At 36.4% G+C, this 26,426-nt stretch overlaps 1 protein-coding gene and 1 long non-coding RNA gene across 2 annotated transcripts in view; both read right to left on the bottom strand.

Moving 5' to 3' along the window:
• Positions 1–2,751: 2,751 nt before the first annotated feature.
• LOC149071230 (uncharacterized) lies at positions 2,752–7,743 on the bottom strand. Its single transcript, XR_016194678.1, has 3 exons — positions 7,672–7,743; positions 4,750–4,838; positions 2,752–3,128 (listed from the first exon to the last, which is right to left on the bottom strand). It is a non-coding gene; the product is annotated as an uncharacterized LOC149071230 (long non-coding RNA).
• An 11,129-nt stretch (positions 7,744–18,872) lies between these two features.
• Gbeta5 (guanine nucleotide-binding protein subunit beta-5) overlaps positions 18,873–26,426 on the bottom strand; it is a 42,156-nt gene continuing 34,602 nt past the window's right edge. The window contains exons 9-10 of the mRNA XM_089248174.1: positions 21,321–21,487; positions 18,873–19,561 (exon numbers count right to left, since the gene is read on the bottom strand). Of these exons, the coding sequence (XP_089104300.1) occupies positions 19,550–19,561; positions 21,321–21,487 (179 nt within the window). The 3' untranslated portion in view covers positions 18,873–19,549. The remainder of the gene's footprint in view (positions 19,562–21,320; positions 21,488–26,426) is intronic.

Raw genomic sequence — 26,426 nt, 5'->3', positions numbered from 1 at the left:
TAGGAATTCGAATATCAAAAATTTGAAATTTCTGGAAATAAAGAAAGCGCAAAAGCCTATTCTGTGTGCGTTAAATCCTAATGGTATTGAACGAGTGTGTGTAATATGGATTCCTTCCAGAACTGATCTGGCATGAATCAATCGTAAAGAAGCAGAAAGGTTTCTGCATTTTGAAAAAATTTGCTGTTGCGAATTATGAAACCTATATTTCTTGATGCTTTTGAAACAATTTCATTAATATGCTGGTTGAAATTATGTTGCTACGCATTTTAGTTCATCATATCAAAAAATTTCAAATTTTATCGCCACAATAGTTACAGTTATTACGTACAGAGGACGCTGTAAAAAAAGATTTTTTTTTGGTTTTAGCGTTACCTCTCGACAGTAAAGGTAACTATTCTTACAACAAATTTTTGTTGTTTAATAAAATCCTGTCCTTGTGTGCAAACTAAATTATTTATGTTTTTCGAATTAATAAAATATTACTTTTTTTTGTTACTTTTTACCACTTTATTGAAATTTATTTGAAGAAAATTTTTTCAAAAATTTCTCTTTTGAATAAGGTTTTGGACAGGTGTACTTATCGCGCGCTCACGTTTTCGGCGCTGCTCATCGAGCGCCGAAAATATGAACTGAACTTGTCGTTCAATTGAAACTTGCTAAAAGTTCTAAATTATTCTGCAGTGAATGGAAACGACATCCCGCTTCTGAATATGTTTTTTCAATCGAACAGTAATTATACCCACGGAATATATATACATCAGTTTTTAGACATTAAATTAACATTCAGATAACTTAGGGACCATTCAATTATTACGTAAGCAGATTTTCAGCCATTTTACACCCCCTCTCCCCCCCCCCCCTACTTGTCAACAAAATTTCGTCAGCAGCTTAGAATATTTCATATCTTCAAAAAGGGGTGGTTGACGATGTAAGCAGCCTTCAAACCCCTCTCCCCCCCCCCTGTCATCAAAAGTCAGCAAATCCGAATCCCCCCCCCTCGATGCTGACGTAATACTTGAATGACCTCTTAGGACATCAAACTGATGCCTGGAAATTCTATTGGGGAGGGGGGGTGCCTTCATTACGAGCCGTCCGTCCCTGAGATATAAGAACGTGATCGAAGATCTGTTGGGTGATAATGGAAAACGTGCGCATATGTGTTGTGAACCTAACGTGAAGTTTGTTTCTATGCAATGCTTGGTATAGCTCTGACATAAATTTTTCAACCTGTGAGTGAAGTGTAATGACGAGGGCTCGGATTGTTATGACCTAGAAACATATGACCTTATAATTTTCTTCATTATTTCATCGATTCTTTTCAGTTATTGATTCTTATCTTATTAAATTAAAACAGAAAGATAAAGCAATGCACCGATTTATATAATTAAAAATTTTACACGATTAGATAATTTTTAAATGATTTTTAATTTAAGTAATCTCACCAGGCCTGTAGCCAGAAATTTCGTTTGGGGGGGGGGCACCATAGTGATAGAACAATAGATTTGGCCATCTTTTTGCCTTTTTTCGGCCATTTTCTCATATTTCGGGGGGGGGCCCAAACCATAGACTAAAGCTAAATATTATTCTAACTCTGTGGGCCAAACTCCCAAGTCCTCCTCCCTCGCTACGGATTTGAATCTCACCAATATTAAATGAAAATCACGCCTACCCTATATATATGCACACACAGTTACTATTCTTCCAGAACTTTCTATAATTGCAGTCACTGAGTTACGAGATGTTTTTTCCAAATGTTCTAAAAAAGGGGCTGGGGATAATTAATGTTATTTAGTTTATTCTCTCTAAGAAATTACCAAATGGAACAATATCTGAAGAAGCCTTGACATAAAGGAGGCGTTATTGGTTTCGCCGTCTCGCTGATTCTTCCTTCAGCTAAATAGCTATGTTGCTGCATGTTAAGTCATTTTTGTGAGTTACTTCAATATATTTTACGAAATAAAATACTGCCATCGGCAATGAAAATATTCTCACCGAAATCTCGTAACAAATAAAACCTTAACTTCTTGCACATTGAACACACAAATTTAAGTAGGCCCAGGACTATGTGGATTAGAATTTCTCGAGGGCGTCCTCTCTTGAGCGGGTGACAAATTTTAAGACTAAAAAAATGTTCAATGATCGTTACTTCAAACTACAATCGACGCTTGTTACAACGACCGGTAGGATAAGTCCCTAATGTTTCATATAATGACTACCCCATATGGTTTTTCTTTCGACATAGCCATTGCTTGATATACCCGTCGGTTTTCCACGGAACGGTTAGTGTCGTTATAACGAGCGTTTACTGTATAATGCGAAAAGGCTGTGAAAACCCACTGCTTTTGATGAGAAAAATTCATTCTTCCCAACTTCACTCCATGATTTGCAAAAGTATTGAAAGAAACTAGTTTATATGCAATTCTTCCATATATCTCAGGATGAGTATACTCGTCTTTGTGAAGAAAGCAGTGATTTTTCAAAAGTTTAATTGAAACATTGAAATCTAGTCTGTGAAAAGCGTCTAAATTTTCGAAAAGTAAATGCAATTTTGAAAAATATGTATATATAAGAAGAGAAATCCTTCATTTGAATACTTTTATTCGGAAAATAACAATGTATTTCGTGGCATCAATCACAATTAACAATAGAGATTGATCACACAGATGCATCAGAGATGCAACATTGCCATTGAACTTCACATTCTATGTACTTATATCATTCGTGTGAATGAATATGATTGCACGGAAATTAACATTGCATTTTTAAATAGCGAAATTCCGCAAGACAACCTGTGATATTGAAGCATTTCAAAGATGTCCATTTTCGAACATTGGTAAACTTCCTTGCAACAGTCATTGCCCTAATATCCCAGCGCAACATTTCTAAATGGATTTTCTAATACATGATTTCATGATCAGCATCTGTATCTATTATTAAATAACTTGAGTTGCATAAACAGCGTGTTCTGGTTTCTGGGATGGGTATGTTGTCATCATGTTCCAGAAATCATAAACGTAAGCAAGATACAGTGTCACCCTAGCACATGATTTCAATGACGATTATGCACTTGAAATACCGTAGCTGTAAAGATTCTGGCATGGCCACTTGCGATGGAGCGTCAGTCTCTAAAAGTACAGCAACATTTAACAATTAATAAACACCTTGAAATTCTAGCCTGAAATAAGAAGCTTAAAAACGGAATATTGGATTGATTCATATTCTATGAATGAAATGTTTTGTTATTTTCACAGTATATTCAGTTAGCTAGTAATAATGCAGGTCATGAACTAGAATTTAAAGGATTATACCAAATCTGTTGATGCACGTGTGAATTTCTTGAAATTTCATTTAACATATCGTGTATAAAATGCTGTAATTAGACAAATACATTTGATAAACCTTAGATTTCAGTTCATAACCTTAACCCTTTAAGTGGCAATTCGAAATTGCTAAACCCCCATTCAAAATGTCATATCATCTTTAATGAAGTAGGCATTCCTCCCATTTTCAGCAGGAACAAACCAATGGTATATGGGAAAAGTTTTTCATTGAGAAATCAACTTTACTAGGCTCGTCAATGCTGAAATAAGAGGCGAGATATAACGCCATTTGCCGCTTAAAGGGTTAGCAATATATGGCAAAATACCATATCAAAATTTTGTAATGATAAAATCAATAGACTTTCAGAAATCATGTTTGAAACTCAAGTGAATTGTCAAAAATAGCGTTCTTCGTAAAAACGCGTTCAAAGTTTTTATTCAGATTTACTTGCGTGTAAAAACGCAGTACTAAAGTGGATGTAATTTCGGTTCTATATATAAGTATCAATGGTCTATATCAGTGGTTCTTAAACTTTTTGAATCGCGACCTCCCTTTTTGACAAAAAAAATTTTATTGGCGATTCCCCTTTATATGCTGACCATATGTACCGGTTTCTGAGATTTTCTTTCTTCATGAATGTGATTTAATTTCCCTTACCAATAATGAATGAAATCAAATTATTTTTAATATTCAGTTGGCAGAGCAGTTTTATTATGAGATTTCAAACTACCCACTACAAATTTCAGCTTTGAATCCTGCGGAGGCTGTTATCAACAGTCTCGTTAGCAACATGCAAGTTAGGACGAAATGCCTAACTTATGCATCATAAAGATGCAAATGAGCAGCTTCGTAACCACAAACTTAGGGTCACCTTTACCAAAAACGCTGGGCCCAGTACAGAAATACTTTCGAGTTCCTTTTGAAGGAAGAATAATGTTTGTTGATTTGTTATATTATTCTGAATATTCATAGCATTTTCATGGCTGTGGCACAGCCTCGCTTGCTCTATAAAGCAAAATTATTTTGCTACTGCAGAAATATTTCTATCATAGCGAGTTCCCGGTGAATTCCTCACAATATTTCCAATCCCCGGCCCCTTCTTCCAGATATTTTTAAGCCCTTCTAATATTTTTAATGATTTTACTTCTTCATCAAAGAGCTTCATAAACAATACACCAGCGTTTTATTCTAAATAATAATCTGAAATGTAGAAATTCCCTTGATGCATTCACATACTACTTACTCATTTTAGTTTTTAATTTTTAAAAATACATAAATATATTTTAAAATCGCTTGATTCTTTCTGAATCCCACTTTACAAATATTAACTTAATGTCAATTGATTATTTGTACATGTTTAATTTGATAAAATTGCATTATGATACATATGTGGTAAGTAGCTATTCAGCTATTTGCCATACTTACCGGATACACCCATCCTTCGGGACCGCGTCGATATCATTCCGAGATGGGAAGCGGGGTATGTCCAGTCTTCAAAGGTCAAAGCTGTTCGTCTGAGAGAGGGAAAGAGAGAGAAATTTGAGAGGCATTTTTTAGTTTTGGCATATGTTTTCTTACATTGCGAAAAATAAATTTCTGACGCGGACGTTTTCATTTTTGATTAACCTTCCCTAAGTTCATTAACTAACGGGGGTGGGGGATCACGTGATCTAGACTTTGGGAACCACTGGTCTATATTTATTGTAATTATTAATTATCATTTTTTTGAAAATTTCTATTGCCTTCTCGATGACTAAGATCTTGATCTTTTTTCATTGTTTAAAACAATAATGAATAATGTATATTGAAATATTTATTTTTTCTATACTTCAGATTGACCCTATCTTTCATAAAAAGGGAGTGCTTTTAAGAATGGTTTCGATTTTTGCCTTTGAAAAATCTTCAATCTTGGCCAAGAATCGTGTGTAGGACGTAATTCTTTTCTAGAATTTTAATGATAATTTTTTACAATTTATCCTGAACCTATTTCACTGGAAAACAAGAGTTGCAGTTTCGATGCATTCATATGCGCGCACCATAGTTCCGAGTGCAATTTTTTTTCTTGCTGCGAGTAGATTCTGAATACTCTGACTATCGAGACATATGAAAATGAATTTATTCCAGATAAATAACATAATTTTCTCAATTGTATTGTATTAAAGCAATTGCGAAGGTGAGGTTCTTGTATTCCAAAAGTATGGAACATGAGGGGACATTAAGTGTTACAAAAAGTAATTTTCGTATTGATAAAGCATATATGTATATATGGAAGGGTTTCTCTACCTCTAAATCAGGGATTCTCGATATAATTCGCGACTCAAACTAGAGTTAAGTGAATCTTCCGAAAAGGAAAAAAAATCATTTACATTATTTCTATAAAATCACTTATTGCGTTTTTGACTTTACTTATTCCGAAAACAAAACATTTTGTTAATAAGAATAATATCAAATGAAGATTTTTTGAATTCGAAATAGACCCATAGGTAGCTGCTAAAAAAGGTTAAGAACCCCTGATTTAGAGCGAGGGTTCTTAACGTTTTTCAGCCGCGACCCAAAATCACTAACACGATCAGCCTCGCGACCCATGGGACTTTGTTTTCGAAATTAATTGAACCAATGATGACAATAAGTGCATTTATAACAGGCATTTATAAGTGGATTTTTACGACCCATACCAGAAACCCTTGAGAATCAAGTTCGGGTCGTAATCCATAGCAAAAGAGTCCCTGGCTGTTTTACTGATTTGTACGGCAAATCATGGAAGCCCCTGCGAATGAAGTTTTGGTCGTGATCCATAGCTCACAAGATCCCCTCGCTTTTAGGGGATTTTTATGACCTACTAGCTATAATATCCGGCGTTGCCCGGGTTTTCTTCAATGAGGCTTTTTGGATCATGCGATATCTCCCTCTTTCTTTGACGGACATGCAAACCGTGTCAGAGTTAACCAATATGGCGACTTCCAGCGCGACTCATGAAAGAAACAAATTTAGATTTAAAGAAACGTAGTTAATACTACTAGTTCATATTTAATCTCCTGGGCTTCGTATATCTCTAAGCGAACTCAATATTTCAGAAATCGAGAATTCAATACAATTTTTAAAATTATTGATGTGATAGAAACCTCCACTTAATTTCCGCATTTGTACAGTAAAATCGGCAATTTTAACACTGATTTCTATGAGGATTCCTCCTTTTCCCAACCCTCAAAGCGATGCTGATGATGATTATCACGTCTATTCAAAAAGCCTCATCATTGGGAGTATTAAAAATGTGGCAAATCATTATAAAGGCATAAACTATTATACATATACGTACAGCATTGAAGAAATGGCAAACCATTGTAAAGGTATATACACGTCTTAAACGCATTGCTAGGGAACCACGGTAACCAAAGTAAACGTTCGGAAAGTGATTGTTGAGGCCCAAAAACCATTGTTGCCCGACAGTTTTTCGCCCATTTGGGGCATTTTCCCTGCTCTAACGAAGTTTTAAAGTAGCCTATCGTTCAAGTCGGGTCCCATTTGGTATATTTGCAAAATTTGGCGACGATCGGTCTAAAATTGTAGATTTGTATAGAGAACACACACACACACACACACAATCAATTTTATATATATAGATAGATATCGGAAGCCCCCCTGCCAATCAAATCTCGGTCGTGACCCATAGCTCACGATCTGGATGTTAGTGAATTTTTTACGATTCATCTTGGAAGCCCCTGCGAATGAGGGGGTTGGGTCATGATCCCTAGCTCAAGAATCCCTGGCTGTAAGTGGATTCGTACGACCCTTCTCGGAAGCTTCTACGAATTAAACTTGAGTCGGGGCCCATCCCAAAGTGGGCGATAGACTAGTCCAGAGGGGCGGTAGAGGAGCTACGGGTATAACAAGGGATCCTATGAATTGGCTTCAGTTGGGGGGGGGGGGGGCCGATGAGAAAAACTCAATTTCTCTGAAGAGGGGCGCGATGAAACGGAAGGTTTAGAAACTTCTGCTCCCTAGATGGTTAACCTTTTCACTGCTATATCCGAGTATAGACTCGATAGGTATTGATCTTTTTTGGATTGAAGATAAGCTTTCAAAAAATAAGCCGCTATTTTTGTTTCGGTGAATCACACAATTGATAGTTTCTTCTATACGAATAACTTCATTTTAATGCAGGTAAAATGTTGAACATGTTCAAAATGTGAATGGTACATATATTAATATATTATTGAATATTTTTCGTATGTTCACATTGACGAATTTTCTTGAATGACTTGTTACTAATCGAAAAGTTATCTCACAACAAATTGCACACACACACACACAACAAATTATACAACAAATTAAACCAAGAAAACTCACCGACAAGAAGATCGTATGAAGACATCGTGAGCAAATAACTCACCTATCTCCAGCAGAAGATTTCGGAGTCCTTCCAGAAAGTTTGAGATAGAGAATGAAGGGAGCCAAGATGCCATGAGATGGCGGAAAAATGCTAGAAATTATGAACGCCTGATTTATCGCGTCTCTATAAATGGAATCATGCTTCAGTTTACTTTATCTCAGAAAGTGGTGACATTCAATAGTATTCAAATGGAATGGTGAAATAAGAGGAGGAGTTAAGAAATAGTTTTTAAGAGGAGAGATGACCGTAATGAAACATTATATTGATATTATTTAGATGTTCATCAGAAAAATTGTTACATAGAAGTATGTTTTTTAAATTTAAGTCTGGACATGACAAATCCCAACCATTCCGAGTCGACCACGAAGACAATAGCGCCAGCATTGCGTACTATCAGCCCTCTGGTCTTCTCGAAATGGTTGGAATGTTACCAAATCATGAGGTTTCATCTTTATTTAATATTAGAAAACAGTGTATATATAAATACTAATACAAATACAAATACAATCCACAACAGGCAAAATGCCCAACGAGGTGGCTGAAAGAAAGATGCCCATAACAAGTATGGATGCTGTATATTACTGAAATACAGCACCCAATTAAAAATGCGATTACAAAAGTTATAAGCAATATATATATATAATGATGAAATATTATGCAATGCCCATAAAATGTATTTATGGTTGTCTTATAAATATATTATGATTAATAAGAGAATGGAGACGTTGAACCATGTCATAAATATCAATGTTTCTTCCACCATAAGCAGTTCTAATACTGTATGATAGAAGAAAACTCATTTGTATTTATGAAAAAATAAGTTCCAGGGGGCAATAAAGAAAAAATAATGCATTTAAAAAAGAGAAAAATGCTTCAAAAATAGGATTACGGTGCTCGTATAGAAGAGAGGTAAATACGAGAACTCGAAACGAAAAAACCATTCCGAGTCGACCACAAAAACAATAGCGTCAGCATTGCCGATATCAGTTCTCTGGTCTCCTCGAAATGGCTGGGATAGAGTCAAAAATCTGTATTTGAATGATGCATTTTCCATCTTTCGAAGAGGAGAAAATTCGTAGTGTGATTCTAGTTCGAAGTAAGAAAAAAGAAGAGAAGAATAGTGCTCCATTTCGATCATCTTCGGACTTCCTAGAAATACAAATAACAAAAGAAAAGGTCACACTTGTGTTTTTATATTTTATAACAATGGCTAGAGTCTGGCCACGTTACCAATGGCCCAGATTTCGGACATTGGCAGCAATATATAACATTAACACTCATGGATCTTTTGTTTTGTATGTTCACAAATTTTGTTCGTCAAGATTCAATTGAAAATTAATTGGTACTGTAGAACACTCTTTGATATTTTTTTATGCTAAACGAAATGCATTTTTAACAAAATGCATCATTTCTGAAAAAGTACATTAATTAATCATACTAACAGTGGTAATAATACTTTAAATTTGGAATGTCCATTTCTGAGAGTGATCCAAGTTAAGAGCCAAATGCAGTTGAACCCCGATTTAAGGAACAGGAAGAAATCGACAGTTTTATTGATTGAATCGAGGATCATTAAATCCGGGCGGAATTCATCAGGAGCGTAAACACACTCGAAACGGCAAATTTTAAAAGCTTGCTATTGGAACTTATTTCTGACAACAATTGAAAGAAAAAGAACACTTGAGAAACAGAAAAAATTGCTCAATAGAAGTTTGTTTGATACGGCGTCCAACATTTCTATCAAATTGTAGAAGAGACGTCATATCTGATGTGAAAGAACGAAGAAAAATTGGAAAATGATTTCTGTGTGAACTCTAGGACAGGAGCCAAATCTGAGGTAAAACGGCGGAAAAAAAATTTAAATATGTTATGACATAATATCTCGCCATTTCTTTGAAACCAAAAATAGATTCCCTACGGGTAGAGAGTCTTGCTTGCCCGGTTGCACATAGGATACAGTCACCTCACGCAATCTTATCTTTTATTAAGAGAGAGTCAACCATTGTCAAAGTACATTGACCATTGCTCAGGCTTTTACTTGTATCGTCATCTTTTTACGACCGCTTTTGGTCTCATAGTTATCTTTCACTTCACCACATTTTAAATGACCATTGCGATGTATCTCTCATTTTTAAATTTATTAAAGCCATTGGTTTGTATGACAAATTATAGTTTTTACAATCTATGTCATTGTTTTACGTTTCATGAATACTTTTAATTTTTTTGACATGACAAGAACAAGTCTTGTATCAATTTTATATGGACATTTGTTTTGGCGCAGCTTGACCTAGATGGTCCTTGCGCCAAAAAAATCAAATATCCAATCAAATCCTACGGGTAGAGATTTTGTCTTTAGCCGCCCCTGAGTGCAACGCATATGCGTGTGTGGACTGAAATATTCTAACAAACCTCACATACAAAACTGGACGCCTTATCGGAGTTTTATTGACCTACGTTTTAGATACCCAGGCCCAGAATGAAGCAGGTGCGTAAAGTCAAAGCCTCCTACACTACCTAAGAGTCTCATAGTAGTCTCTAGGAGATAGTCTCTATCTAGGAGGCTTTGATGAGGTACGGTCACACACCGGGCGCGTAAAGGAAATCCCTCTTTTTTGTTTCCAGAAAATAACTTATTCGTACCTTTTTTAAAGCCAATTTGGAAGAAAGGGTGAGGCACGCACGGAACCATAGGAGGGCGATGGGGACGACCGCCCCCCTCCAAGAGCCCGATAATATAAGAGAATGAATTTGTCCCGTATTTTACGCTTTCATCAATGCTGAAATTATCTCTTTCATTATTGCTGGAATCTATCTCTTTCATCAATGCATCTCTTTCATTAATTTTGGAATTATCTTTCATTAATTTTGGAATTATCTCTTTCATTAATTCTGTTACTATCTCTTTCATTAATTTTTGAATTACATCGATGCCGAAATTATTTATTTCATTTATTGTTTTAAGCTTCTTTAAAACAGTACACTCTTTCTCTTCGCGCCTCGAAGTTTGGAACCACAGAAAACAAACTTCAGCCGATCACCCCTGTGGAGACGGTGGGGCTCGAACCGTGTTCCCGCGATGCGAGTCCGTCGCTATGACCACTCGACCAGCACAACGCAGGTCTATCGCCATGGGCAATTTACTACCTAATGAGTTGTGCCGGAAGTGTAAGTATCGAACAGTCTGAGTGCGTGGTGTGTCTGATTTTTCGGTGCTACCATCTATATTTCAGAAGTGACGTGCAATGACTGAATATTTGTACCGTTTGTAGGCTTGTTGCTCTCTGTGGCGACACTTTTTTTAAGGAAAGATCGACTTTCATTTGCACCTCGAAGTTGGGAACCACAGAAAAACAACTTCAGCTAACCACAGCTGTGGAGACGGTGGGTTCGAACCCGGGTCGTCGCGTTGCTAGTCTGTCACTATAAATACTCGACCACCGCAGCGGCATTAATTACGATTGCGAAAAACTTGTATGTCTATTAGGGTGGTATTACACTGTAAAAGTTTTGTAAAAGTGCTTTGATAAAACTTGAAAAATACAACCAATAAACTGATCGGTTGGATTGGCTTGAATGTAACCCATCAGCTTATTCGTTGTATTTTTCAAGTTTTATACAAGCAGTTTTATAAAACTTTTATAGTGTAACACCGGCCTTATTCCTGTTTATTTTATTCTTCATAAATACGATCATAATGCAATTTGGTAAATGACTAATTAATTACTCTGTGATACGATGAGACTTCCATGAATATGTTTATGACTTTATATTGATCCGAGATCCAAAATAATTACGCTTCAGTTGCGTAAAGAATCATTTCATTTTGAGAACGGATCATATTTCCCAAAAAGATAAAATTCTTATCAATTATGCTTCAAGAAAAAATTGTCATATTCATCGAAAACATGAATTAAATATCACCTATAAAAATAAATTACTGGCATGAGAAGCACGTATTGCGACACACACAGATGTTGTCAATATAAACACGATACAATCCACATATTTATCAACATTTGAACACTCAAGAGTATAGCGTTTTAAATTATTTATTACAGCAATTAGAAAAACTCTCGCGCTGCTTAAGCCGGGTTTTCCTAGGAAAAAATTTTCTACGGTTTTCTCAGCGTGAAATAGCTGATTGGTTAAAAACCTGAAATTCTGGTTTTTTTCGACCAATCAGCGTTTTCACGCGCTGTAGAAACCTGCTCCTAGGAAAACCCGGCTTTATCTTTTCTTTAAATATTTATCAAAAAGATACCTGGTGATTAATAAGTGATGAAAGATATTTTTACGCATTCGACGCTGAAAATAATTACCTTTTATGTAAATGTATTAAACAAAACCATACCAATTTTTTTATATATAATTAAATTTTTCAGTATTCGTGACTAAAATCCTTTATTGAGACGAATTTATATAAAATGTCTCACATTAACATTACACTCATATATTAATTAATTCATGATACTATTCGAAAAATGAAATTTTTGCTTTGAAACATTTTTCTGTAACAAGAACATTTTTATTAGCATCACAATTAGTTAATGGATGCTTTTAAAAAGAAACGGAATGGTTATAATTAATATTGAATTTATTTTAATCATGACATCTAAATAAATATAATAAAACTTTGCATGAGATTCTATCCACATTCTTCAATATTATATCACATATTTGTTGAAACGAGGCTTTCTTTTCGATATTTTTCAACTCAACGTGAATAAATCTGATCAATTAAAGCAGATATTAATTAAGTAAATGTTAAAGTAATTGATCAGCTAATTGTGACTCACCGGAATGCTTCGTCATCAATTCAAGTTACACTTTCTTGCAGAGAGGAGACAGGAAATTTTTTTTTGCTTTGAAAAAAGGGGAACGAGGTACGTCTATGCTCGAGCAAAGTGAAGAAATGGACGATGATGCACAGAATTGCATCTTTTTATAGGAACACCAGACATCGTGTGATTGGTCGTCAGCAGCAGAAAAAAGAAATGTTCCGAACATTCTGGAACATGGGCATGTACCTGACACGTGATGAGTTCGCGACGTAATCAAACTATAAATTATTTTTCACGCAGCATCTCTTCTATACAGCAGGGAAGCCAAAGTCAATTTTGCCTGCGGCCATTTTCTATAAAATTGCGTTTATATTTCCACAGTGTTTCAATGTATTTAGATTCTCAGTTATAAAAAAACACAGCCACATTCGATCAAAACTGTAGTGAAATGAAGAAAGCTAATGATAACTAATAAGTAAAACTCAGCCAACTAAAAACTTTAACTGTGGTTAAGCAAAAAAATTTAATTGATCAATCTAAAGATCAATTGAATATTTTCTGTAGCTCATCATCATCAACAGCAACCATTTTCAATCCACTGCTGGATGAAGGTCTCCTCTAAATTTTTCCATTCTGCTCTGTCTGGTGCTTTAGCCATCCAGTTGAGTCCTGCCACTTTCCTGATCTCGTCAATCCATCTTGCGTTGGGGACGCCTTCTCGGACGTTTAACACCACGGAGATACCATTCTAGGATACTTGTGGTCCATCTGTTGTCCTGTCTTCTTGCAATAGCCCATTTCCATTTTAGACATTTAATTCTTTCCATGATATCATACACCTTTGGTTCCTTATCCAAGTGATTCGTTTTCTGTCTCTCCTTGTGATGCCTAGCATACATCTTTCCATGATCCGTTGTGTTGTCTGTAGCCTTTGTATCATCTTGCTTTTGAATGTTTCAGCCCCATAAGTCAGTGCTGGTAGCACACACACTGGTTAAAAACTTTAACCTCACACTTTCAGGCATAATGGCACGTGAATCTTCGGAATTACAGTTTTTGCCGAAAGTGCTCCATCCAATCCTTCTGTTTATTTCATTAATGATTCCGTTGTCCATGATAATTTCTTGTCCCAGGTAGAAATTAATAATATTATAACTGTAACTGTATACAAATACAACGCCACAACAGGCAAATTGCCCAACGAGGTGGCTGACTTAAGAACATCATGGATCCCCGAGCCATTTTTTGGAGGCCCTACCTAGTATTGCTACACCGCCCACACAAACCCCCCCCCCCCCCCGCGGAACTCCCAACGAATCGGTACATGCGGGAATGTGCGTGTACGTGTAGTGAAACCTGACGTGAAGTTTTTTGTTCCTCTGTAATGCTTGTTATGTGTAGTGCTACCATCTGCCACCAGTTTTTCTAACTATGAGTGAAGTGTTATGATTGAATGATTTATCGTTGTAGGACTGTTGCTCTCTGTGGCGAGACTTTTTAACGGGGAGATCGGCTCGCATTTGCGCCTTGAAGTTGGGAACCACAGAAAACCAACTTCAGCTGACCACCACTGTGGGGTTCGAACCCGGATCCTCGCATCGCGAGTCCGTCACTATAACCACTCGACCACCACAGCGGTATAATATTAATTGATGCTACAAAATTGTATTTTGTTCATTTCATGCACCTATTTACTAGCTATAAACAAATATAGAAATAGATTAAGACATTAAAGCTACCCGCTTGAAAAAGTTCAATTTGCTGAACATACATTAATCAAACCCTGGAATTTCTTCACTTGGATCTTGTCGGGGTTTTTTTTTTTAAAATAAAATCTGTTAATTTAGGTGTCAATTATTTCGAAACTACTTTCGATCATACTGCTGCTTGTTTTCCTAAAAACTGCTCCCAAATGGTACTTAGGGAAAGAGGAGTTGACGCTTCCCGAATACGAAAACTGCTGTGCACAGTGGAGACAATAAATTTTAATCTTGTCTTCTAAGGCCGAGTCCACACCAGCAGCGCTACGCAACTGCTACCAGCGCAAAAACCGATTTTGAGGTGGATAGTGCAGCCAACACCATCTATAGTAGAAGGCCTCCGCGCGAAGCTCCTGGCGTCACTGAAGGTCATTTCACCTATAGCCATTTGATACACTGCAAAATAGGGTAAAGATAATCCATGCTTCGACCTGCTATATCCAATGGCTATAGGTGAGATGACCTTCTGCAGTAACGTCACGAGCTTCACGCGGAGGCTTTTTGCCACAGATGGTGTTGGCCGTTCACACATCTCCGCATCATCGGCTTAAAGGTCTGAGATTCATAAATGAGGATGCACGTGAACCCTTGACAACGTAATTTAAATGTGTTTGAAAAAAAGTAGATGGCGTTACTCTATATGTATAAAATTGGTTTTCTGTTTGTATGTTCTTTATACAAATCTACAATTTCGAATCGATTTTCGCCAAATTGTGTATATATATACCAAACGGGACCCGCACGGCCCTCATAATGGGTTACTGCGAGGGCGGGGGGGAGGCCGAGATCATTTTCATGTTTTTTTACGCTATAAATTCATCATAAGAGGCCCGTAAAAGATCCCAGCCTAGGGACCCTACTCCAGAATGTGGGGAGCCATGGGGACCCGTCTTGAACGATGGGTTACTTTAAAATTTGGTCGGGCAACAATTGTTCATTGGGGATAAACCAGAATTTTCGGAATGTTTACATTGGTGTCTCTCTGTGGTTCCCGAACAATGTATTTCACATATTTTTACCCCTTAGCAATGGCTTGTAACTTCCAGTATATAGCGTAGAAAACCCGGGCAGCTCCAGGTATTATAGCTATCATATATGGGGGCGGGAACTGTTGTACCTTATGGTCATAGTCAACCTTGAAACAGTTTGTTTCCCCTGTAGTGTAGTGGTATACTGCGCTCATCCGGTAAGTAAGAGTACGTGGGTTCGATTTCCCGCACAAGAGAAGTTAAACATTCATCCTTTCCCGAGTTCTCATCGGCCAGCTACTGAAACATTCGCAGGCACGTTTTAGTGGCATTAGAACGTTTTCCGCAACATTACAAGTTTGGTCAATTATATTTAGTAATTATAATCTACGTACACACACCTGATGTGAACTATACCAAGTACAATGCGAATAAAGTTATCAATATTTTTCACAAACGGACGAACATCGTGTACCCTGGAACTATATAAAACTCTACTCAGTTTACGTTGGAATTCCTAAGTTATACTACTTTTCAATACTTATTCTTTTGTTTTTAAACACAAATTATATTTTAAAAACTTTAGAGAGTGTTGCATACTTCTCTTCTACAAAACTTCAGCTAATATCCGCATTTCTTCTCTTCCATCAACCTTTGGTTATTTCCTGGTCAAATTCGTTGAAAAAAAAATTTACAGCGTGGGATACGTCCAACAAAAACGTTTAGCAATTGCATTTCCTTAGGAGAGGTGAGAAAATATTTTATGCATCAATACCAGTTATAGCCAATGTTGGCATCGCGGATGTTGTATTTCTAATGCAATCAGCTAGCATCAAAGTAACTCACAGACCTAAAGATTTAGAAACGTTTAAATTTTCCTTTCTACAAGTACAATAATTATGCATTTCATATATATATATATATTAATAATCATATCTGTCATCATTTTATTTCGATACACTATTTTTTCAGCAATATTTGTAGCGCCAGATGGCGTGGTGGTAAGATACTCATCTACCCCCGTGAGACTTGCCATCAGGTTCCAGGTTTAAACTGGGGGAAAAGAATATAGTTAAAATGTTTTCGCTAACGTGCTTTCATTTCCAACTCAACTCGTTAACTGTAGTAAACTGCGTATAGCGATATGGCCGCAGTTGGAGTGTGGCAATGTAGTAATATTTGTTGCTTTATATATTTTCTTTTTTTACCGTTTCAAGGTACGACTCCTTGTTGTACCATGGAACGGTTTTTTTCCCCCCTTTTTAAAAATCATAATTATAGTAAGAAAGGAAGGCAATTTTTAAATCCCCCATATGTTTTATACAGTTCAAACCCTAAAATTTAGTGAAATTTTACGGGAAAAATTGACAGTAAAAAGTTTGCAAAATAATGCACCTCATCCACATTCCTCTATGGAATTTCTAATGAATGCGTACATGTTGGAATGTGGTTTGTAGGTGTTGTGAAATTAAGGAAGTTTTTTTTTCTGGGTAATGCTTGTCAGTGCTGCTATCTATTGCTCGAACTATGAGTGAAGTGTAATATTTGTATCGTCGTCGGCCTGTTTGGCGAGACTTTTTTTAACGGAGAGATACACTACCCCCGTATGGCGAATCGCATTTGCCAGACCGGGGAATTTTGTTTCACCTTATCTATATATACACGGTGTCCTGTAAGTGCTAATTCGACCTATATCTCAACCACCCGTTGTAGAGGTACGATTCCAATTTAAAAAATGCTCAAAAACTACCCTATAATTTTCAGAGTGAAAACAGTGTCACAAAATAAAAAAAACCTAAATTTTTATGCGGTCCTGTCGTCTCTCCAACAAAAGCATTCCATGTTTTTAAGCGCAATATTCGCATTCAAAAATCGGAGATAAATTGGTAAAGGACAGCATGCGAGGGAAAGGGCCGTTGTGTCCGTTAGTTTTTGTTCTTTCATAACTTTTCTACGGTTTTTGAATCGGAATATCTCGGCGAATATTGCACTTGGAATTTTTTTTTTACTTTTTGTGACAATGTATTTCCACTCCAAAAACTAGTACTGGGTGAATTTTGAACATCTTTTAAGCATTTTTTAATTGGAATCGTACCTCTACGTCGGATGGTTAATGTGAAAAAGGACACCCTGCATACTTATATATGGCCGATGTCGTTGTAAATTTATCTAGCCAGTTCGTAAAGTGGCCGAAGTCCGAAAAGGCACGATTCGGGGTCATCGCCAAATTAGTGTACTTTTTCGTGCGAATTATGGTTACGTAAGCTATGGCAACCCTAACGGTCAAAGGAATCGGAGAGAGAGAGAGGGCGGATCCATATCTCAATACTACTTCGATTCACTGCTTACGTAATCTTTTCAGCTTTTATATCATTTACTCATAACATCAACCGTCCACTGAAAATTATCACGTTTCAACATTAAATGTTTTGCGTTGTTCTTTTAGGCCGGGGTTACACTAAAAGTTTCATAAAAGTTCATTTATAAAACTCGAAAAATAAAACCAATAAGGTGATCGATTGCATGTTACCAATGCTCTTATTGGTTGCATATTTAAACTTTTATAAAAGAAATTTTATAGTGTACTATCGGACTGCTTGTCATAGGGTGGTTCCCCAAACCATAACCATAAGGAGCGGCCACATCTCTCACTATAATGATTATCTTAAAATTGATTTCCCACAAGAAACAAATATCGCGATGCGGTATTGCAGTAAAAACCTGCCTACAGTCTTTCTCTAGTCACATGAAGCTAATTCAATACAGCTATTATGTATAGCCACGTATCACACGTTGGCGATGAAAAAAAAAAAAATGGTTATGGCACCTATCGGATCTTACACCAGCGCATCGAACTTTGGCCAGGGCTCTCCAGCCACTTCACGAATTGGCCAGCCAAAGCCCAAATCATTTTTGAAAATCGGACTTCGGCCGTAACAGAATGATTCAAAACACCCTAAATTACACCATGATACGTTATATCAATAATTGTAATTATTAGTGATTTAAAACTCAACGTACAAACTTTTAGGAGAGGTAGAAAACAAAACACAATCACATAAGGAATGTATGACTGGAATACCCCCAACTTGATCAGCTGAAGGATAAACGAAGATGTAGAAATGACAAGCCGTGGGTGGAAAAACTCTTTATTTAGGCTCTTCACTTTTGTCTGTTTGGTGTGTAAAGTGGTTCCAACACGATGGGTCTCAGACTCATTTTTTCCGTGTCGTACGTGATTACTTGAACAGTTCGTTTGCCAATGAGATCTAGTGCTATGATTTTGAAAAGCATATAAATTGGTAGGTTGGTATTTTCAGCCAGGTAGATGGTTACTCCCAAATATGACTTCACCTGAGGTGCCCATGATGCTGTTGAGACTGTCCTAGGTAACCCCCCATTTCCCAGCGCTCAGCATCTGTTGCGAAGAAAACAATCATTGTCACAATCAATGTTGCAGTGTTCTTCATACAAGTAAAATGGAGCAGGCGAGACCATAGCTAGAATCCTCTGCTTGGAGACAACTTGGGTTCTCATTTTCTCTAAATTTGGACAATCTATCTTAATAAATCCTATCTTAATAAAATAAAAATGTAGGATATCTGTAAAATGATTGATTCTACCGATTTCTCAAGTTTCTAAGTCAAACTGAACACACAACACACATATATTTTTTATTTCATTAAACGCTTTGACTACATGGCTCTGTACAAGTGAAAATGAGAACAAGCCTTGTGGTCTGTAAACATATAATAAATAAACGATATGTCTATAAAAAGGAAACAAAAACGAGTCAAAACCAACTTTCAAGAGCTTCCGGTTTTTTCTTTAAATACATACTCTAATTCGGTATCCTGAAGATAAAACTTTACAACAACAACATAATCTAAAAACATTTGGAATATATGGCAGCGCATTAAAGTTTATGGTTCTCTTATATGTATAATCATCCAATATTCCCCCGTTTTCTCTTTGGTACTCGAGAGATCTTTCGAAAAAAATAATAAATCACAGCTCTAAATGACTAAAATAAAACGTAATAAAAGTTTTTTATTCCTCGTCTCGGATTCCTGGACTGGGTGCAGATCTCTATTACGATGAAGCAGTTCGTACGTACCTCTATGCAATCCAGATCACAGCACAATAACAGTTTTTTTTTCTACAGAGCAAAACTGTCTTAAGAAGCGGAAGAAACGCAGAAATTATAGTTCGGATAGATGAAGAAAAATAAATTAAAATGGGAGTTTTCCCCCTCTTTCTCTTCTTTTACGCACATTGGGAGTCGTGGCATCAAAACTTGCACGATGATGGAAGGCGTTTCGAAATTCAGGCCCAGACCTTGACGATAGAAACAGATAATTTTCAGATAGAATAAGTACCATGTCAAATACCAATAAAATGTCAAAAGTCTTGAATGATAAATATACAGCAATAGTATAATATTGAAATTAAGTCATAAATATTAAGGTTGAATATTAAGTCATGATGATTATTGTTCTTCTGAAAATGGCAAATCAACAATATTTAAGAAACGTGCAAACAGAAGTAGCATAGTATGAGGACTAGGCACTATTTAAAATGAGGAAAAAGAGTAATGAAAAAAAATGGGTGCTTTGAATTTTCCCTTGTCTTCCTTTGACAGACCGTTTAACGATACTGGGACAACTCTCAACCAATCTTCTGGTCGTGGATAGCCTTTATGCCTTGAAGATATGTATAATAATGTTTCAACTAATTAAAATGAACAGATATCATGACATCATCATATGCAACAACTCTCAACATAACTACGCCACAAGGAATCATAACATACTTATCCCACTCCAAATCAAAACCGAATATATAAGATGCAGTCTAAAATTTGTTGGTCCAGTGATGTGGAACAAACTCCCTAACAGTCTCAGAAATCTTAATAGCCTTTCAATTTTCAGGAAACATTTAAAAACATGGTTACTCAATGGAAACGCTCTCACAAATTAATATAAATATCGCAAAACATGTGTTATTTTGGATCTTCTAATCATTTTTTAAGCTTTTTTCCCCTTGTTTAGAATGAAGTCATGAATAATGCTGGAAACTGAGAAAAAATCTAGCCTCTCTATCTTTTGGCTAAATTTATTTGTAACATTTTAAAACCTCTTAACCTTGGAGTTCATGTTGCCAAACATGGTAGTGGGAACCAGTCAGAACATATAATTGCCTGTTTTTCCCTCTGCCAGCTCAATGATACTTGCATACTAATAAATCATGATCAAGTTTCTTTTCTTTCATTAGCATTGGTTCATGTGAATTGCCCGCTCACCACCATGAATCTGACTTTTTTTGTCTCTTTGCCTAATTAATGTTTTTGTCGATATTGTATGTATAAAATGAATGCTGGGTATTAATCCCTGTTTTTTTTTTCTTTTTTGTATTCATCTGTGTTGTGCAAATAAATCTATCTATTTATATATCTATAAAGTGGTTAATGAGAAATTATTAAACCCTTGAACTGCAATTTATTTTCAGACAGCACTGCTCAGACAGACAATTTAATTTCTTTCATTTCAAGAGGGATTGATATAGAAACTTACGGTTTTCTTGCTAAAATAATTTGTAATATTAGTAAAAACAGTATTTGCTTCATACATTTACATGAATATTTGTTATATATACATAATAGAACATAATTAGTGTCGAAATATTCTTCAATAATGTTTAACGAAAGTGTATTACAGTTCTAGTCTGTAAAAAGCATGTGTTTCAACATAATGCTAATGTATTTGCAACAAATTCGCACAATGTAAATGTATATGTTTATCCTCACCTATATTCTGGTTTATTTTAAAACATTAATAAACTTCAATTGTATGATACTACTCAAACGCTCCAGAAGATGCGGTGCTAGTTGGCATCTTTTATGCAAATTACATTAAAACTGCTACTAGAAGCATGCAAACAAACGTACCAAAGCAATAGACTCGTTATGACTTACATATACTTCTCTCCTAAAAAGTTTCAACAGTTAATAATTCCTGGCGAGCGCAGCTTGCAACGTTTGCTCAAGAAAATTTATGATGAGCTGATCATTTCAGTTCAAGGGGTTAGGCTAACTTACCCTTAACGTGAAATCCCAGCTACCAGTTGATAAAGCAGTGCCATCTGGAGACACTTTGAGGCAGGTGACACGATTCTCGTGTCCATACAATATACTCAACCGCATACACTTCAGACTGTCCCAGACATTCACAGTGTAGTCATTATAACCAGCAAATAGTAAACGACCTGCACATTCAGAAAGAATACGAGTATTGCATTACATTATAAAAGGTACATAGGAAAGTCATTTCAACCGGAAACAGCTTTCAGAGAGAGCGCTTCAGCTATGCAACATGAATCACAGTGCAGTAAAATGACTGCCTGATCAGATGCAACAAACAAGTGCCTAAAATAATAATTAAATAGAAAAATTATTTTTAAAAAAATTTTAAAAATTCATTTCCAATCAAAAAATTGTCAACTAGTAAAATTTGCATCTCTCGCTCTCTCTCTCATTTTACCAGAAGAAATTCAACTTACTAGAATAAAAATTTGTAGAGATATCAATTCAAATCCTTCATTTTTGTCCCTTTTGACAACACAATCTCCCTTCCATAATTCTTTTCAACACTTACTTATTTTAACACTTAAAAAGTGGTAAAAAATAGTAATTTCAATTATCAATATCTTCACGAACTTTTATCTAAATTCTAGTGTAAATTTTTTTCAGTACAACAGAAAAGCCCAAACTTTACTTTTTAACCATTTTTTGTTCACAGCCACTTTATTTTTCAAATACAAACACAAAGGACACAACAAGTAAATTGCCCAGCAGAATGGCTGAAAAAAATGCCCATAAAAATATGGATGCCAAACAAAACCAAAATGAAGCAACTCAATACAAAAGTATATATATCACAAAAAAAAAAAACTAATGATTAATATCATATGATACACTGCCCATAAAAAAGATTGTGGTTGTTTTAAACTATGGGTAACTTCTCCATCTATCCCAAATGTGTTTATCATAGTTCTTAAATGTGTAAACTGTTAGAATTTCCCCCCCCCCCGGAAATAAGCTATTCCTTTTATTCAAAACCCTATTACAGAAAAACTCCCTGCAACACCACAACCTGCAATTGTCCCTTACTAAACTATACTGATGTCCCCTTGTTGAAGCAGTTGATTGATAGTGTATTAATAACTCATGGTCCATCTCGATGGAAATTTTAAACACTTCGATCATATCTCCCCAACACCTGCGTTCTTCCAATGTAAGCATATTCAAAAAAATTGAGTGTCTTCATAACTCAAGCCTTGTGTGCCAACAAGCACACGCCTGGTTCTTCTATGCACCCCTTCAACCACATCTATGTCCTTCTGTAGGTATGGTCTCCAAAACCTTATGCCATACTGCAGTCCATGAAGAACTAAGACTCGGAAAAGCAGTAGAATGACTTTACAAGAATGTGAAAAGACCTGAACAATGAAACTGAGCATTTTATTTACTTTTTTCACCACCGCTGAACAATGTTCAGAAAACCTAAGCCGCTCGTCAATGAGAATTCCCAAATCAGTAACCCTAGTTGCATTCGGGATAATAATACCATTCAACTCGTAAGTGAAACTTGGGTTGTTCGAACCAAAATGAGTCACCTTGCACTTAACACTAAAGGCCATGCTTCATTCATTAGTGTAAATTAAGACCATAGATCTATAAAACATTTTTATCGCAGAAACTCAATATCACTACAAATCAATAACACTCATGACAACGCAGACAAGAGGAATGAATCATAAACAGCACAGATCAGAGTATTACAATGGATGTTCCACACGCTGCCATCTATCTGGCATTATTTACACTAACAATTAGCCTACACAGCAATCATATTCAAGTTCGTCTAGCACATCTCCCTATTGCTTGGATTACCCCCCTTAGCTTCATGTTATCTGTGAATTTGATAACAATTCTCTCAATACCCTGATCGAGTTTATCGATCAAAAGTAAAAAAATATGGGCCCAAGGACACTTCCTTGAATAGGGCATTCACTGTTCACAACTATCCAATCAGAAAATTCAATGTTCACCATAACCCGTGTTGTGACCTATCTTTCAACCACGATTTTATCCAATTCAAAATTAAAAAGGTAATTTCCTGTAAAAAACTTTTGCACTGAATGTATGGCGAGCTATATTTTAAAATGCTGCTATCTTCATTCACAGCTAATCCCAAATTATAATGAAGAGTGAAAAGAATTGGCCAAAGAATAAAAGTCTTTCATTGATGGTGAAAGAGAAGGCTATGAAAAAGATGTTTCTTGTATAACTGGAAAAGTAATGGTCTTTCTGGAAGGACTGGTCCCAGACACAGAGATCTCAGCAGCCGCAACGACTAAAAGGATGTGTAGAGATGACATCCTATTTCGTAAAACCTTCCAGCTGTCCAAGCAAATAGTATCCATGGGAGAGTCAAGAGAGCAGAAAATCTAATCTTTTCGACAGCTTCTACACATTTAAAATGTTAAGCCACGCTGACTCCTGTAATGTTGCAAGGAAGCGGGAAAAAGGCGACGAAAAAAAATATCCAGTCTCTAGAAAATTAGTAGCTCCCGTTTTTTCTCCTGTAGAATTCCCAATGCTGGGGAAAATAGCTTCAAATGATGACGTCACACAGTGGATCCAAGAGAACTCATCTTAGAAGCAGCAGAGGTTGATATCAAAATTAAAATGCAGACTGTGATGAGCTGTGGCCAGAAAGAAGAAAATCTCTCCAATTCACATCTCTAGCAAAGGTAACTGGAGAAAAAGCTCCAAAGAAAGAGATCTGATTTGTTCCTCTGGTTTTCAAGCGAAGACTGTGAAAAAAAAGTAACGGTTTTCCCAGAGAATGTGAATGATCGCCTCATATCTAAATACTGTGAGACAAACAATATTGAATTTCACACGTTCCTCTTAGACTGTCAAAAACTACACTCTTATGTCATCAAGGGACTGGAATTAAACTCCTCCAACGTGGATATTTCTCTTTCTTTACAGGATTTAAATTTTAAGTTCTTAAGGATCCAGCACCTTTGACGGCAAAGAGATGGAAGGAAATTACCTATCTGGCGGGTGGACCTCCCGAAAATCACTGATTCAGCGTGGATCTTGGAGCTGAAGATCATTGATCATCTTAAGGTTAAGAAATTCAGGAAAAAAGCATGCAGAAATTCATCATCATATTTCCACTGCCAACAATGGCGACATCACAGCTCTGGATGTGTTGTGCCTGAAAGATGTGTCAATGCATTCAGCAATATCCATCCAGATTGTGCCCAAACATACGTGGAGTCAACAAACCCTAATGCACGAATTGCTTGCTGCTCCATACACGAAATTATCAGAAATGTTGTTTTTCTCCATACAGTAAGGCATTCAAAAAAAATAGAAAAAGAGGTCAAGTCCTTTCAAGAGCCCTCTAGACCAAAAGAGCATACCCAAAAAAAGACACCCAGAACCCTGACCAAAGTCCAAGCAAGAAGCTCACGAGCCCAAAGCAAATAGATTCTCTGAATTATTCTCTGGACACAAGTGTGGGAAGCAAAGTTGATCCTATTGACAAGCTTACTACAGAAATTCAGCCCTCAATTGTGAAATTTATACAAGGTGCAAAGAGTAAGCTAAGACTAAGTGATTTGGTTCAGTGGCTACAAGCCAGTGTTGTGCAGTCTGCCTCGGTTATCCGGAAGTTGATGCCGGCGATGAGGATGGACTAATTCAACAAAATAAGCTGTTTTTGCGTTATAGCCTTCACAGGCTGGTGTTTTCCCCCTCTTTCTTCACCGGGCGATAAGCAGTTGCTTGTTTAAACACAGGCATAAAATTTTGTATCAAAGAAAAGAAATGTGCTCTCCAGCCAATGGGGAACAACTTGCAGATTTGGACCAATGAGAGAACTTCTGTTCTGACGTTACTGCTCTCTTGAAGTTTTGCAGCTGCATTTATTTCTCTTGACTAAAATTTTGACCATGACTCTATGACTTGACAAAATTTCTTTTTTTTCACACTAGCATGCACACATTTAACTGACAAACCACAAAGCTGAATGTGCCAAAATCTGTGACGTCGCAGAACAATTTGGAAGAATTTTCAGAAAAAGTGCAGAAAAAAAAAACACTGTTACATGTATGGGGATTTTCACATTAGAACATTTCCAGTCAGCTGAGGGCTTGTCGCAGAACAGTGCTAAACACTCTGCTTTGGGGCTGACAAACAGATTTTTTCACTTCTTTCACAGACCCATCTGTATTCCCACAACCAGCCTTTTATGAGCTGAGCGTTGGGGAAAACTTTGATTCTGGTGTGGTTTAATTCAACAAGTTGCTCCCTATCAGAATCTCATGTAAACGCTTCACGAGTTTACCATTTTGGACCTGATTGAATGCCTTATGGGAAATCAAAATAAACTATGTCAAAATTTTTGCTTTTTCCCAAAGCCATGATCATAGAAGCAAAGGAGGTTGTCACATGTCTTCGACTTCCTAAACTCATGCTGGTTTTCTGACAGTATGTTCTCGTCCATCCACTTTGACAATTTCCTTTCAGTATAATAGTTTTTAACATTTTTGAGAGGAAGCTCGTCAAACTCGTTTGATGATAATTCAAGGTTTCTCCACTATACCTTTTTTAAATATCGGAATAACATCAGCAAGTTCCCAATTCTTTGGGACGATATGCTCAGCAACACTATTTTTGTAAATCTGCAACTGACCTGAACAGTTCATTAGCTTATTCCCTAATAACCCTACAATAAATATCATCAGGTCCTGGTACTTTGCTTGAACTCACATTCTTAAGAAGTTTTAGAACTTCCACATCTATCACTTGAATTTCACTTTGAATATCATTGAGAACCATGACACACTCACAGTTTGGATATCACCTCTATTGAAATCACTACACGTCTACATGGTTCTCTGCCCTAGATCCTTCAATGGACAGGAGACCAACTGTCCTCTCACATCCATTATTGACATACTTTAAAAATGATTTTGCGTAAGTGCCAATGTTATCCGCCAACCTTGAGAGAAAGAGAGATATTCAACTTTCTTTTTACTTTCCCTTAATCACCTTTTTCAATGCCTTTCTTTTTTCAGTAAATGATGACAAGTCATATATATATATATATATATGTTCCACTTT

This window comes from Pholcus phalangioides, unplaced genomic scaffold (assembly GCF_987345545.1).
Source record: "Pholcus phalangioides strain wild (caught in Gottingen) unplaced genomic scaffold, Ppha-v1.0 ptg000019l_1, whole genome shotgun sequence".
Taxonomy (NCBI): domain Eukaryota; kingdom Metazoa; phylum Arthropoda; class Arachnida; order Araneae; family Pholcidae; genus Pholcus; species Pholcus phalangioides.
This window is presented reverse-complemented; position numbering and strand designations above follow the sequence as displayed.